Raw genomic sequence first — 14,758 nt, 5'->3', positions numbered from 1 at the left:
ATGTGCTGAAATGTTCTGAAATGACTGAAATGAATTACTCTGTGTCTGATTTTTAGTTGGGGTTCTGTTGAATGGACTTTAGTTTGAGATATATCTGAAAACAATGAAGATGAAGTTAATGACAGTGGTACTTTTCCATCCGGTGTGGTTTTGTAGATATTTTTATAATGAGAGAGTTAAGGCTATCTCTCTGATTAGTTATGAAAATCTATTTTAAAGTGACATTTGTTCCCCTGTCTGACGCCTCCCCTTTCTTTTTGATTTCTGGTTTCTTTTCAGAAAGGTGTTTCAACTCCAAAGAGTCCTGAGAGTCCTCCTTAGTAGTATTTATTGCTATATTTTAAAAGCACCTACAAGCCATTTCCCCTTATATTTCTTTTGCCACCATTTATCAGAGTTAAGAAACTACAAAAACAGGATGATGCTTTCTGATTATCTGCAAACTACTATAAACTTGTGTATGAAATGCATCATTTGATCATGAAACACAATCAAAGCTAAGCTTAAAATCTTGACATTAAATCAAAAGCACTTTATTCAACATGTCATTTTAAAAAAAATCATCAAAAATAAACATTTTGGACCAGTTCGATTCTATAGAAAAATAAAAATTCTATGCAACTGTGAAGCCATTACATGTGACAAAAGTCAGGGAACATTTGGCTGAACTGCAGGCATTGTTTACACAGAGCACATAGGAGACAAATATGGAAACAAATTAAAAATCTAAGCTGTAAAATATCTATAGTATGTATAGCTAACACTTTTTTCAGTATAGGTAACACCTGTTATTGCACATATTGATCAGAACCTGGCTTTTCCACCACTCTTTGCCAGACAGTTCAGTTTTACAATGTGGCAGCCAGGTGCTCTCATTTAAACTCTCTGATCTAACTTGTGAATCTCCTCGTGTTAGTAATTTTCTCTTGAGCCTTAAATTCTTCCTCATGTGCCAGACAGATGGTTCCGCTAGCCAGCCAACAAACTTCACTCCAAACTCTGATGCCCTCCAACTCTCCAGATGCAACCTTTACACATTTGCTTTCTCCAGAAATTCTTTTTATAATTAAGTTTTGAACCTTTTTTCCCATCTTAGTAGTCTGCTTTGGGTCGTCTTGCTACAAAAAGTCCCGCTTCTGTGGAAGCTGACTCCATGCAATGATTTAATAGGACACTGATTTAATTAAAACACCTGTTCTTTCCCTGCTGTGATCAGTTGAAATGTTTGCCATGAAAAAAAGTCTCTTACTGACCTTTAGCCTGTCAGGTTTATGCAACGCTATTTCTCCATTCTGTTTGTTTCCCTGCATCCACTGGACATTGTATACAGCATCTACTTGCAACACAGTGAACTGGAATAGTTCAAATGACCCAAACCTGACCTGAAACATGGCACCTTGTTGGACGCTTTTGCAGAAATAGATAATCTAGATAAACCAGAGATTTGTCCTACACAGACAATGTGTAGATTTTTGCTTTAAATTCCTTTCACTGCCATGATTTTGAAGCGGAGCAGCAAGACAACCTGGATTTGTGAAACTAACACTGTCTGTATTGACACTAAGTGAATTTGGAGATTTTGGCTCATTAGGTTTAAATGATTCAAATCCAGACACGCAATAGCAGCATGCGTTTGGCCCTTCATAGGTTTGTCTCCATTTAAGTTATTCTACAAGCTCCCTGCATTGTGTAAAAAGAGGTTTAATTCAACAGAATCCTCTGAAAGTACACGGCAATGGGCGGTTCATACCGTGATCTCCTACGATGATGACGTTGATGCAGCGGTGAAGGTTCATCTGTTTCAGTCCGTTCATGAGTTGACCGATGATGTTGTCGATCTCCCTCAGAGGGTTGTCCAGCTGTGGACCAAACAGAAAGTGGGTTGAACTCTAAAGTCTCATTGTGTCTCATTCTCATCGCATTGTGCTAAAAATACGGATTGTTTTATTGGTGGTTTTTGGAGATGGTTGGAAGCTTAAGTACTACTAGGTTGTCTATTGTCTGTGTTGACTTGATAAATGTGTGTTTGGATGAGTTAAATCTACGTACACGTGCAAATAAATGAACCTGAGACATGATTGAAGCATTCTGGACGAAGCTGCAGCACAAAAATTTGTGACTCCTGCTTCCAATGATGCCAACTTTCAGCCAATTCAGACTCACCTCGCTGCTGAGTGGTCCCATCCGATGTCCGTAGGTGTCGGGCTGCTCTGAGTGGACGGCGTAAACGTACGGCCTGAAGACAGACGACAGTTAAATCATGAGATCTACTTTTACCCAGATAACCACTCTGGTGTGAGACGGTGCCCTTGGGGCACCAAAAACTGATTATCCCTCTGTCTATATATATCTACAGCTGCTTGTATGTGGATCTAGCAGTCATGACATTCAAATACACAGAACTGTTTCTGTAGTGACAGCAGAGGTTTGTCTTTGCAAAACTTTTACATTTCATAGAACTGAATAATTGTGTCCAAAGAAATGTTATACTCAAGTCTGACGTTTTGGTTTACATTAGAGATGCAATGAAAAATCAATCAGTCACCAACTTTTTGATCACTGATTAATTGGTTTGATTCATTTTTTGAGCAAAAAAAAAAGTCAAAATTCTCTGATTCCAGCTTCTAAAATTTTAATATTCTATAGTTTCTTTCCGTCTACACAGTGGCTCGGTGGTTAACACTGTTCCTTGCAAAAGTGTAGCTAGAAGATCCCTGGTTCGTGTCCCGGCCTGGGCCTGGGATCTTTCTGCACAGAGTTTGCATGCGCTCCCTGTGCATGTGTGGATTTTCTCTGGGTGCTTCCTCCCACAGTCCAAAAACAGGTTAATTTGTGACTCCAAATTGTCCGTAGGTGTGTGTGCTTGTTTGTCTCTATATGTAGTCCTGTGATAGACTGGCAACCTGTCCAGGGTGTCCATTGCCTTCGCCCTAAGTCAGCTGGGATAGGTTCCTGTGACCCTAATGACGATTAAGCGGTGTATAGATAATGGATGGATGGATAGTTTCTTTAATTTTTACGACAGCAACCTTAATCTCTTTGGTTTGTAGACAAAGCAAGACATATGAGGGCATCACCTTGAGCTTTGAGAAGTTCTGATTGACATGCATTACCATTTTCTGAGAGTTTACATACCAAACAACTAATGAATTGACCCAGAAAACAATCAAGAGATTAATTGACAATGCAAATAAGGAATGAAATCAAATCAATTTGATGCATTACCAACATTTCAGTCACAATGTAGGTGCTACGGCCCCTTTTTCCAAGTGGAAAATGTCATTAAATGAGTTGAACTGGTCCTTTAAAGCTACTTCAGCTCAGAAAAAAAAATTACTAAACTGGTTCATGTAGAAAACAGGGGAGGTGAAATTATGCAGAGACATGACGGTTGTGGACAAAAAACAGTTTTACGCAGATGATCACTTTTTGGCACAACACCAACACGATAAAACCCTTCCGTCCCTGAGTCTGTTGTTTGTGGCAGTAAAATTCTCACCTCGACTCACACGGAACTAAGAAACACAAAAACCCACTTCCCCTGGTGCCTCGCCAAACCATAAAAACATTTGTTAGCTTCACTGATCCAGCAACTGCTCAACACTTCCTTCAACTACAACTCTTACAAACTCACCAACACTCCTGCCTATTGATAAAAGATACAGGGTCTTAGATATACCTACAAGGATTCTGAAATGCAAAATGTGCCTTCTAGACACTCCAGTCGCTCACATATTCACTTCCTTGATGATGAGGAATGTTTGACTCGACTAACAAAGCAACTTAAAATCTGACAGTTGAATAAGGACAAAGTAAAATTACACAAAAAGTTAGGCATGTGAATTGAAATTGTTAGTGCCAGTGTCAATGTTTGGGATTAAACTTGTTTCTAACTTGAAAAAACAATATTCAGACATGGAAACTAAGGTTAAATTTAGCAGTATTAACTCGTGGTTTTGTGATGTGACACAAATAGGAAATATAAGAACCCTGAGTGATTCATTTGAACGTAAAATGTATTCTGACCGAAAGAAATGATGCCCAAAACTAGACAGACACTTTGACTTGTCTCTGAAGTGAAACGTAGTCATCAACCATGTTCTAATCTGTACCAGAGCTTTTTCTGCTGTTATAAAGAATTACTTTGATTCCCAAAGCCCAGTTGATTTAAAAGGCATATTATTTTAAAACAAAATGCCAAAGTGACACCATTTATCTGCCTACTAAATAGATTCTGTGCAAAACTAAAAACTGACTAACTCAACTGTGACCAACAGTCAGAAAACAAAAATTCCATGTTGGTCGGCTGAACTGCAGGCAGTGTTTAGTGTGGAGAGTATGGAAATATTTCAAAAATGTAAATTCTAAAGTATCTATCCCACACTGAGCCACCATTTCTTCTTCCAATATTGGTGACATTTATGGGAACTCGGAAAACTTTTGTCCATGTTGAGTCCAGGTTTTTTCCACTTTTGTACAATAAATTATCAAAGAAATTGCTTCGATTTTAAAGAGTTAAAAGTCCTTGTACACAAAATAATCCCAAAACAACTCAGAACAGATGACCAGCCGGTGGCCCAAAAATTACATTCCTTTGTAGCCAGTTTGTTTGTGCCATATCACAATGCAGTTCTAGCCGTCAGATTATTGCCATTAATTTTATTACTTTTATCACTTGCTCCATTTAACCAACCAATCGTGTATTAGATGTGGGGGGATTCATCACCTTGGTAAACCATAAAATTGAAACAGAATCTCCAAACAAGTTGTAAAAAGGACTACTTTAACTGAAACTATCATATTTCAATTAACCTCACCATGCTTAGTGCCTAAAATTAACCAAACGATGAGTAAACAAGTCTCAGAATAAAGTACGTTTCTCCCGGGTGAAGGTCTTGTTGCTGACTTTTACCTCCCCTCAAAACTGCTCATGCAGATTTTGTGCTTCCTACCACAACATCATCTTACCTTTTTGGAGAAAATACATTTCTTGAAAAAAATATACACACTTTAATTGAACCGGAACACAGGTTTTGTGACTCACCTCTCATGATCAGGCAGATGCAGCCAACGCAGGATGGTCAAAATCCTCCTTTCAAGAGGAATCACCCTGGAAATAAACATTTATTGATAATTAGGAAGCTTTACATTAGGACACAAATACACCACGACTATGTTTTTTGCAGCGTGTGTGTTGTTGTGTGTGTAAATCTTTAAAACTGTGGAAAGGCCGATTGATTTATAATCAGGAAGCACATTCAGAACAATAAAGATATCGATATCAGTAATATTTCTGTCCGCACAATGGGACTAGTGTGATGTTCGTGTTTCAGTCCTTGTTTTCTGTCTTGAATCGTTGGATTGAGGCTCCTGGTGCGAATGTAAATCAGCAGAACATCAACAAGCTGCTGTTTTTGGCTGCGTTCAGCCTTCAATGGTCTCTGTTGTGATGCAGTGTGTAGGAGGATTGTCCTGTGTGTGTGTGTCTGTGTGTATGTTTTGAGTCATTGTTAGTCAGTCTGCCCTCGTGCTTGTTAGGTCATGGATATGCAAATGTTTGCTGAAGTGAATCTGTGTGTGTCTGTCAGTCAGAACACACTGAATTGAGCATTTCTGTAGGTACGGCTGAAAGTGTCCTCCTCCTGTATTCTGCATCCACTCTGGGAGCTCAGTAGATTAAATATCTGCAGCTAATGAAGAATATTCCAGTACCAACTCCAGTACCAAGGCCAGAAGAAAGTGCCGGCTTTCACTCCTTGTTTCTCTGCTGTGATCCAGATCTGCAAAACAGACAAGAAATGAGGTCATGAGAAATCTAACGTCACTCTTATACTGTGTTATGTTTATCCTTCACACACGACTTCAGGTTAAAAATCCAACAGTTCAATGATTCATCAGTTTGTAGCATCACAGTTCAACGATACGAGCTGATCTTATTCTCCATATCTTGCATGTAGTGTGTCTACACTTTACACTAGGCAAGGTTAAATCTGACATTATTTAGAAAACATAAATAAAATGTGATTTGTCACAGAGGATCTGCAGACGGAGCTACAGTGAGCTTGACGAATGACAAATGCGTCAAAAACTCAAAATAATCCCATTAATATACAGATCTAGAAACTGACCCTAGCTCAGTTTGACCGGGTTTCAGTCCGATCGCCAGCTGGAATCCAGTCTGTACTCACCGGCTGTCCTCCCCACCAGCGATGGTTCAGCTTCTCTCTGGTTCGCAGGCTGAAGGTGGCATTAAACACCGGGTCATGCATCGTGTTTCCCACAATCCCATGAGACTCTGGGTACAGTCCCTGCGCAGAGATGGAAAAAAAAATATTAAAAAAATCTGCTCAAACTATGAAGGCTTTTGAAGATATTTACACTATATGTACAAACTGCCGTTCAAAAGTTTGGGGCCACATTTTTTTTCGATGAAGACAACACTAAATTAACCAGAAATCCAGTCTAGACATTGTTAATGTGGTAAATGACTATTCTAGCTGGAAACAGCTGATGTTTAATGAAATATCTACATCTACAGGCCGATTTCCAGCAACCATCACTCCTGTGTTCTAATGGTACATTGAGTTAGCTAATCATATTGAAAGGCTAAGTGATGATTAGAAAACCCTTGTGCACTTATGTTAGGACATGAATAAAAGTAGGAGTTGGAAAAACATGAAATTGTCTGGGGGACCCCAAACTTTTGAATGGTAGTGTAGGTTTTATTCTTTTTTTTAAAAAAACTTTTTTCTGTGTTTTTTGAAAAGCATGGAAATATCAGTAAATTCCAAATGTAATAAATTTAATAAAAACAGCACATTGCTATTAGAACAAAATGTATAATATATGCTATATGTGTTTACTTATTTAATAATATTATCATTGTCATATAATGTTACATAATAATATATTGATTATTGTAATAATGACAATTTTTTTATAATTATTGTTGTTGTTGTAGTAGGGATTTTTGCTGTTAAACATGAATCCAAAAACAAACAAGCAAAACAGGATCTTGTGTAAAATTAAGGAAACTCTAATGTACGTTAATTATGGCAATTTATTGTATCTTAATGAGACGGTTATTTTACTCTTTTTTTTTTGAAAGTGCGAAAATGTAGTGTTTGTAACATTTGTGTCTGAACATTTGTGTTTACTTAGCTGTCAAACACAGGAGTACTCATTAACAGCAGTGCTTTACTGTACTTTCTGCATGATAAGAACATGAAACAGGGTCACCTACTGTAGCGAGGGTGTATAAGTTTGGAAAAGTCTTTGACGGGTAGACAGGTCGCATGTACGGTGCTGACGTACCACATGTTCCTGTGAGGAAACAGAGGAAACTCTTCAAAAACGGTCTTTAAAGCACTAAAATCAAGCTCAAACCCACAGTTTACTAGATGATGCATGTAATCTACAGCTAATCTAGGGCCTGACCTACAGTAAACATCAGTAAAACATAGAAGTCAGTCACTACAACTAGATTTAGGTGCAGAGAAATTAGAAGGAGAGAAGACATACTGAGTTTGTGTATGTTGGGGATGACAGATTTGCCTTTCTTCAGGTAGGAAGCCCTGAACCCGTCGACAGAGAGCATAATGAGAGGGGGACGGATGAAGCTGCAGAAGAATGATGCAAAAATTAAAAAATGGCACTTTAAATGGCGTCGATCAGTTCATTTTTATAACATCATCCACCTCCCAAAAGATTTCTGGATGAATCTTACTTTCAAAGGAATCAGCACTAAAGCATTCAAGTTGTTTCTAGTCCTTAAAGAGGAACTTTAAAGGGCACTGCACCACGGAGATGAGTTTAAAATTCAATAAGAGCATGATTCTGACTCTTCCTCATCACTTTAATCAAATTGATAATTAAACCATGCAACCTGTAGGACCTAGTGTTTGTGTCTTTTGACCCTACAAAAGTCCTCTTGACTTCTGTTAACTCAATCCTGTGTATTTTCATTTTAATCTGACTTTTTCTTCAAGTTTAAGGCTACTTTGAGTCCACTGTCCAACAGGGCTGTGTAATACAAAGCAAGTTTAACATATCCAGGCTTTTGTTGCCTTAGGTGAACTCCACAAAACCTAACAGGCCAACAAGCGATAAGGGGCGTCATAATGGTGGTGATCAGCATTCTTTGTTAACCTGGTTTTCTTCATCAAACTTAACAATCATCAAACATAAAACAAGGCTTTTGATGCATCATTTAACTCTTCTTCTGCACAAAATGGAGCTAAGGTGTGCTGCCTACTTTAGAATGCTGTTACTACAAATGATCCAAGAGCAAAATGCTGATACTCAACATGATACTCAACAAGTGCATTTAAGTCTAAAACTGTCCCATAATTAATGAGATGTGGAAATCAGTTCAGCTTTTTACCCAAATCAAAGTGAAGGTAATGTTACTTATTCACTATTCCTAATGATAAATAGACTAATTATTTTTGTAATCTGTGTTCTATTAGCTGCAGCACCAGCAGCGTAAACGAAACTCAGCAGCAAATCAGCAACAGTTTCTGCATCACCAGCTGGATGCAAATAGGTTCCCATGGTGAGGCAATGCTTGTTCAGTGGAATTACTAACATAATGTTTATCAGGTTTGCAGATACAGTGTATTCACTCAGTTGAGATTCTGTATCAGTGGCGCTTTGTTAAATCCGAAACTCTGAACAGAAGTGGGTCAGAGCATAGACTGTATATAAGAGTCTATGGGTCAGAGACACTAAGTTGCATTATGGAAAATGTACCATCTAGCCTTCTCTGGTCCTTTAAGGGTTTCACTTCACAATAGTTCTTAGAAGTCTTTCAACATTGTACCCATTGCATAGGAATTATGACTGCACAGGAAGCAATTTCCCCTCAGGGATCAATGAACTATTTCTGATATATCACTGCATATCACATTTTATAATAAAATATAGAGCTATACATTTCAAGAGACAATTTCATGATCAGTCTCACCCTGCTGGACATTCAGCACCCTTGATCTCCTCACAGTCTCCTTGCACCCATGAAGTCTCACCTGGAAAGGAAATGAAAAAACACTGGCATTAATCCCTTTAAACCTCTGAACTCCAAGTAGTTTCTGAATTCATTTATTTCTTTATTTTTGCTTCCATCACATTTTTTCCTCACTGTGGGCTCATTTTTCACTGCTATATAAAGTTCTGCACCTCTATGGAAACAGCAAAACCATAGCTAGAAGGAGAGCGAACTAAAATATGTGTATTGTTAGTTCTAATAAATTCATAATGCCATAAATCAGTAAAGAAAAAAAAATTGAATTTCTTATTTATTTTACAAAAATTCAAATTAAAAAATGGAATCAACATCACAGCACTCTTACCAACACTTTAAAACAGTTTTAACTGTACATACTATAAATGTTTTCCTACTTTTTTGAAAGTGTTTCCATACTGTGTACACACAGCCTGCAGTTCAACCCAATTCTGTCAAATGTTTACTGATTTTTTATTTTTTTTTGGTTGAATGACTGTTGGTCGGTGCTGAGCCAATCATATCTTCTCAGTTGCGCTGATGTGCAGAATTTACAGTTTTTTCATAGAATCTATTTAATGCAAATGGTTAATTTTTGACAAATTTTTAAGTCAGACATGTAGAATAATGTCTCAATTTTAAGCTTAGCTTTGAATAATTTTTTGTAGTTTTAGGGTGTAGACGGTTAATGCACATTTAATCTTTAATGCTAAAGCTTGTTAACAAGAAAAGTAACTATTATTGTATGCTATATGTACCTTTGCAGAGTGACTTGTAGTTAGAACAACAGTCTCCTTTCTCCAGACAGTCGTCAGAGCAGTGGCAGGCATGGTCGTCATTCCTCTCCTCCCCACAGCGATCCTGTGTGCACTCAAAGCCTCCCTCTAAGACACAGGACCGAGAACAGTTCATTAAATATCACTTTGTCATGGTAATAAACCCACCAAGAGCCAAAACAATATTAAAACAACATCAATTAATACACTGCATAATGCCAAATTCAATGTGAGTTACACACAATGTGTTACAAATTACCCAGATCCACAAGCAGCTTCTCTTAAATATTTTGGAAAACATCCCCACTGTTGTTTGACTAATGCTTTCAAGATGAAGCTGTGGTTACACTCGCTTCACCCAGCCAAGCTCGAAACTAGCAGATGAACATTAGCAATCTGGCTAACTCTTATGCAGCTGGTATTAATCAGTGTTGTAACAGTTACAGCAGAGAGCGCTTATCATGTTGTTGACAATGAATTTTCTCCATTACTCGGTCTGCTTCACTACCATGGAACACTAAACCAAACAAAAGTAGTACCGAATACGTGACTTCACTACTGCTTACTGTCACCAGCAGTAGCTTTAAAAGTATTGGCATGTGAATTAATATCACTTAAATCCCTTCAACCCTGGAGGTCACAGTACCAACATGAAACTGGATCTGTTATAGAAACGCTGCAAAAAATGCAGTATTTTTGCAGACTGTGGCATCGACACTGAAGACACTGTTATGTACAATGATGGCTGAAGTGGAAGTAGCATTTGTTGTGCTCCATTTCTATTCTATCTGTTTTTGTAGAGTTACTAATAATAATTTTTAGGAGAGGTTCAATGATGTCAGTGTCACTGACTCAGTGTTAAAAGGCTGCTGTTTACTCTCTGGCAGCTTTGATTAAGCAGAAGTAATCTCAAATTTCGGTGGAGTTTTTCAAAACAGAATATGGAAACTTACAGTTTTCCACATTTTGCCAAGTTTTTCTGATCCATAGAGCCCCAGGTTGTTCTGTCTGACCCCACAGTTTTGCAGGGTCATTGATTTCTATTTCAAAAAATAACCTGAGGCTTAAGAAGTTAACTGTGTGACAACGACAATGAGTAGAAGAGGGCTGAGTGTTGATGCGATGACATTGTCAGATCGTGATCATGCAGGAATATTCCTCGTCTGCCAACCTTCTGCAGAGTGGAAGTCATCTTGTTATGCTTCACTGTCAGAACCGTGCGTTCACTGTGGTTGTCCTGATGAGGTTCACACCAAATATGCTGGACATGCTGGATTCCATTTCAGCCGAACAACTTCCTCTTGGTCTCATCTGACCAAAGATTCCAAGGATTCATCAGGCTTCTTTTCATGTTCATATTAGCAAAGTTTCATCATGCAGTTTTTCGTCAAAGGGCATGCTAGGGTTTGTTTTTTGTGGATGCCATCCATAGAAGTGATGAACTGTCCTTCACACTCTCTGAGCTGTCACAGAAAGATTTCCAATGATAACCCCTGTGCAAAGTCTGAAGCAGCTTCCCATCTGTTTTTCAGAGCTAGATTGTGAAAGCAGTGCATTGATCATAGCTTCGCTTTTAGGGGGACGACAACTGCAACGCTGATTAGTGGCACTATGCCTTGTTCTATACTTCCTGATTACAGCAGCAGCTGTGTTTCCACTGATTTTTACTTCCTCATCAATCTTTCTGAATCCCTTCCATCTTTGTCAAGTTTCACTTTTAGATTATGCAGTTCTGCTGGCAGTTCTTTTCCATGTGGAGCCATGATGCAGACATTCAGATAGATACAGTTCATAGGTCCAAAACTGAGAAAGCTCTGGTGTTCACAGCTCAGGTTATAACTATGTTCATGCAGCTAGGCGGATTGGAAATCACTAGTGTGCTCAATTTATTTTCATTGATCACAGGTGTACTCACTTTTGTTGCCTTGAGTTTCTACTTTGGGACCTGAATTTTGATAACCGAGGACAAGTGAATCATTCTGACTGATACTGTAAAACACTGACCTGTTTTCAGGCAGTGCTCGTCAAAGTCGAAGCAGCAGCTGTAGTAGGTTTTACACAGATTATCACATCTGCATCCTGGAGGATCAACCACCTCCAGCTCGAAGCACCTCCCCTTACAGGAGCCCGCTGAGCTGACCCAGTCTGAGATTCCTGGAGGGAGGAGAGACACAGGCAGACACAACAGAGACATTTATTCTGAGATGAGAGCAGATTGTGCTCTTAAAGCAAGATCAAAAATATGTTTGCACAGCCTCCATTCAAGCAACAGTCTTTTTGTATATATCAGTGATAATAGAATAAGATATACGAGGACCATTTTGAAAATAGCAGCTTTTTTGAGTTTAGAGATTTGCTTAGTAATTATTTTTTAAAGGAAAACATTAACCCACTAAACCTCAAAACCTGCCAGCTGATTTGAAAGACATGTTTTCATTTAAAATGTTGATACAATTGCATCCTTAATCAGAGCTTGAAACTGTAAAAACAGAACAAATTGCTGGATTTTCAGCTTTCTAACGGTCCATGAACTAATCATGTGTGAGGTGTACGTCCACTGGGCAAATTTACACTAAATAAATTTGTAAAAAACTAAAATGTTGCCATCAGCACAACTGTAACGCCATCTTTTTACTCAGCAGCAATTAACAGTCATGAGAAGCGCCAAGACTTCTAGGTTGAACTGCAGGCTGTGTACACGGAACAAATAGAAGAAAACGTGAAAACAAATAGGACTGGGAGAAAAAATAATTAAATGAATAAAATAAGTGCAACATGGCTTAAAAATGGTGTACAATGGAGCAGGTTGTTGGAAGATACAGCCAGCATGGTTAAACATCTCTCTAAAGTTGATGTACACAATAGTGTGGAAAACACAGAGTTTGTACAGGTTGTAAAAATGTAATTAGTAAAATATTTATAGTAAGTATGATTTTCTTCCATTTTCCATTTCCTGTGAACACTTGTACACAAATGTTGTACATGCTGATTTCTGGTTTGTCACATTTTGTTGAACATTTTGCAGTTAAAACCCAGATTTACGCAATAATTTCTTCCTTCTATATGTGCTTTTTTTGGTGTCAACTGGTGCATACATTTCATAATTCAGTTTTCTGCAACATAGTATTAATTCTGAGATGTTAAAGCAACATGCTAGTTCCAGCTACTTGCATGAAATTATATTTAAGCCTCCATATGGGGATTTTTTAAAAATAATAACCTAAGTAACTGTTACTAGAATTAATCAAATCTCTCTAAAAGTTTTACATAGTCAGCAAAGCTGTAACTGTATTTGCAAAACAACAAACTACTTGTTTGGTCAGATAAAGTGTTGAGCCTTTTTGTAGTTATTTTTTTTCAGTTTTTCTGATTGAGATGTCATAAAAAATCAAGCTTTCTGTCACCTTTCGTGGGTTGCGGTGGACTGTCTCCTCCCTCTACAGGTCGGGTGGCTTGAAACACGTAAGCTCTGCTGACATCAGTTCTCCACAGACAGAACACAACCACTACCTGCGGGAAAATCACAGCATTACTGAGTCTGCTCTGCACTGCTGAAGGTCAGAGGTGAGGCTCAGCAGCAGCTCTGGAGTTTCCGTGTCTTGCTGAGCGACACTTCATTAGTGTTTCACAAAATACGGCCATGTTGCTGCTCCGACGAGAAGTTTGTTTTCCTCTCTGCTGAAACGTATTCATGTTCACATCTCACCAGGAAGGTCAAATGTCAACAGGCTGCCAGGAATGGCAACCCTTGACAATCTGAAGCTGAGTGCAGCTCAGTGAGATGAAGCCAGCACTGATAAGGGAACATTTTCCAACACAGTCACACAGCAGAGTATACAGGGCTCAGTAGGACGTTCACAGTAGGTTTGGCTCATGTTCACTCATACACACAAAGAAATATATGTAAATTATAAGAGAAAGAGAGCAATTTTCCATCTAAAAAAAGATGGATTTTTGACCATGATGACTGATTTCTGTGAAAGAAAGAGTGAGGTGAGGAAATGGTACCACTGTACTTCTATGGGTAAAAAATTAATGAGCAGTAACATATTAGATTCACAAGAATAAGATGAAATTAGACGAGGCTGTTCATGACCAGAACTGTTCTGATTAACGGTAACTAATGTAACTGAAAAATATCTACAAATGCGCATCTACACAAATGCAAGGTGAAGTCATTAAATAATGCAACTAATACTGCTGTAACTCAATGTAATTTAACCCCTCTGAACCACAAAACCCACCAGCAGATGTGAAAGGCTATTATCTTTAAAGAAAATTTAAAGAAAGCAAAGTATAATTTAAAGAAAATTCCCAAAACATCATTTATCAGAACAAGAAATTGTAAAAATAGAAAGAATCATTGGCTTCTCAATGCTCTGACAATGCTTGAACTTGATCTGAATTAACCGTATCTAAGCTAGAAATTGCAATATTTCATCAAAGTGACATGTTTAAATACCTCATTTGAACTGTCAGCAAAAATAAGTTCTTTGCTCCAACTGGATTCTGTAAAAAAAAAAAACTAAAATCCTGGAACCATTGAGCCATTAGTCACTCAGATGAAACCAACATGACAAAAATGTCAGGATGAATTGGGCTCTTATACTGCATGGATGACATTTCTGAATTCTCTCTACTTCTCGTGATGGTTGTGTTGTTTCCATAGAGGTGCAGGACTTTATACTGCATTAAAAAATGAACCCACAGTGAGTAAAAATGTGACTGGAGCAAAACACGCCCAGAGAAGTTGAAGTTCAGAGGGTTAATGAGAGCAAACTGAGACTTTCAGGGGTTCTTTATTCACATTAATCAGTGTATAGCTCATGGTTCAGACTGTCGTTTGACTGACACGACCCCAGTTTCATTATTTAATAGCTACAACTTGTACCTTTTGCAACACGTCTGACTCAGAGTTTAATCTGTGATGTTAGTTTTACAAATTCAGTTTATCCTCTTTGTGTGACCGTTACACTTTGGA

General features: G+C 38.1%; 1 protein-coding gene across 5 annotated transcripts in view; it reads right to left on the bottom strand.

Annotated features, from left to right (window-relative positions):
* Positions 1-14,758, bottom strand: part of LOC111571912 (ectonucleotide pyrophosphatase/phosphodiesterase family member 2) — a 60,277-nt gene that overhangs the window by 36,625 nt on the left and 8,894 nt on the right. For 3 of the 5 annotated variants that reach the window (XM_055017903.1, XM_055017904.1, XM_035950534.2), the window contains exons 2-12: positions 13,182-13,287; positions 11,782-11,931; positions 9,760-9,885; positions 8,966-9,026; positions 7,522-7,619; positions 7,244-7,323; positions 6,189-6,308; positions 5,713-5,780; positions 5,045-5,110; positions 2,164-2,236; positions 1,751-1,859 (exon numbers count right to left, since the gene is read on the bottom strand). In XM_055017903.1, coding sequence (XP_054873878.1) covers positions 1,751-1,859; positions 2,164-2,236; positions 5,045-5,110; positions 5,713-5,780; positions 6,189-6,308; positions 7,244-7,323; positions 7,522-7,619; positions 8,966-9,026; positions 9,760-9,885; positions 11,782-11,931; positions 13,182-13,287 — 1,057 coding nt within the window. The remainder of the gene's footprint in view (positions 1-1,750; positions 1,860-2,163; positions 2,237-5,044; positions 5,111-5,712; positions 5,781-6,188; positions 6,309-7,243; positions 7,324-7,521; positions 7,620-8,965; positions 9,027-9,759; positions 9,886-11,781; positions 11,932-13,181; positions 13,288-14,758) is intronic. The other 2 variants (XM_055017905.1, XM_023275328.3) reach the window with 1 other exon arrangement.

The sequence above is a fragment of the Amphiprion ocellaris genome, chromosome 15 (assembly GCF_022539595.1).
Source record: "Amphiprion ocellaris isolate individual 3 ecotype Okinawa chromosome 15, ASM2253959v1, whole genome shotgun sequence".
NCBI classification, from domain to species: domain Eukaryota; kingdom Metazoa; phylum Chordata; class Actinopteri; family Pomacentridae; genus Amphiprion; species Amphiprion ocellaris.
This window is presented reverse-complemented; position numbering and strand designations above follow the sequence as displayed.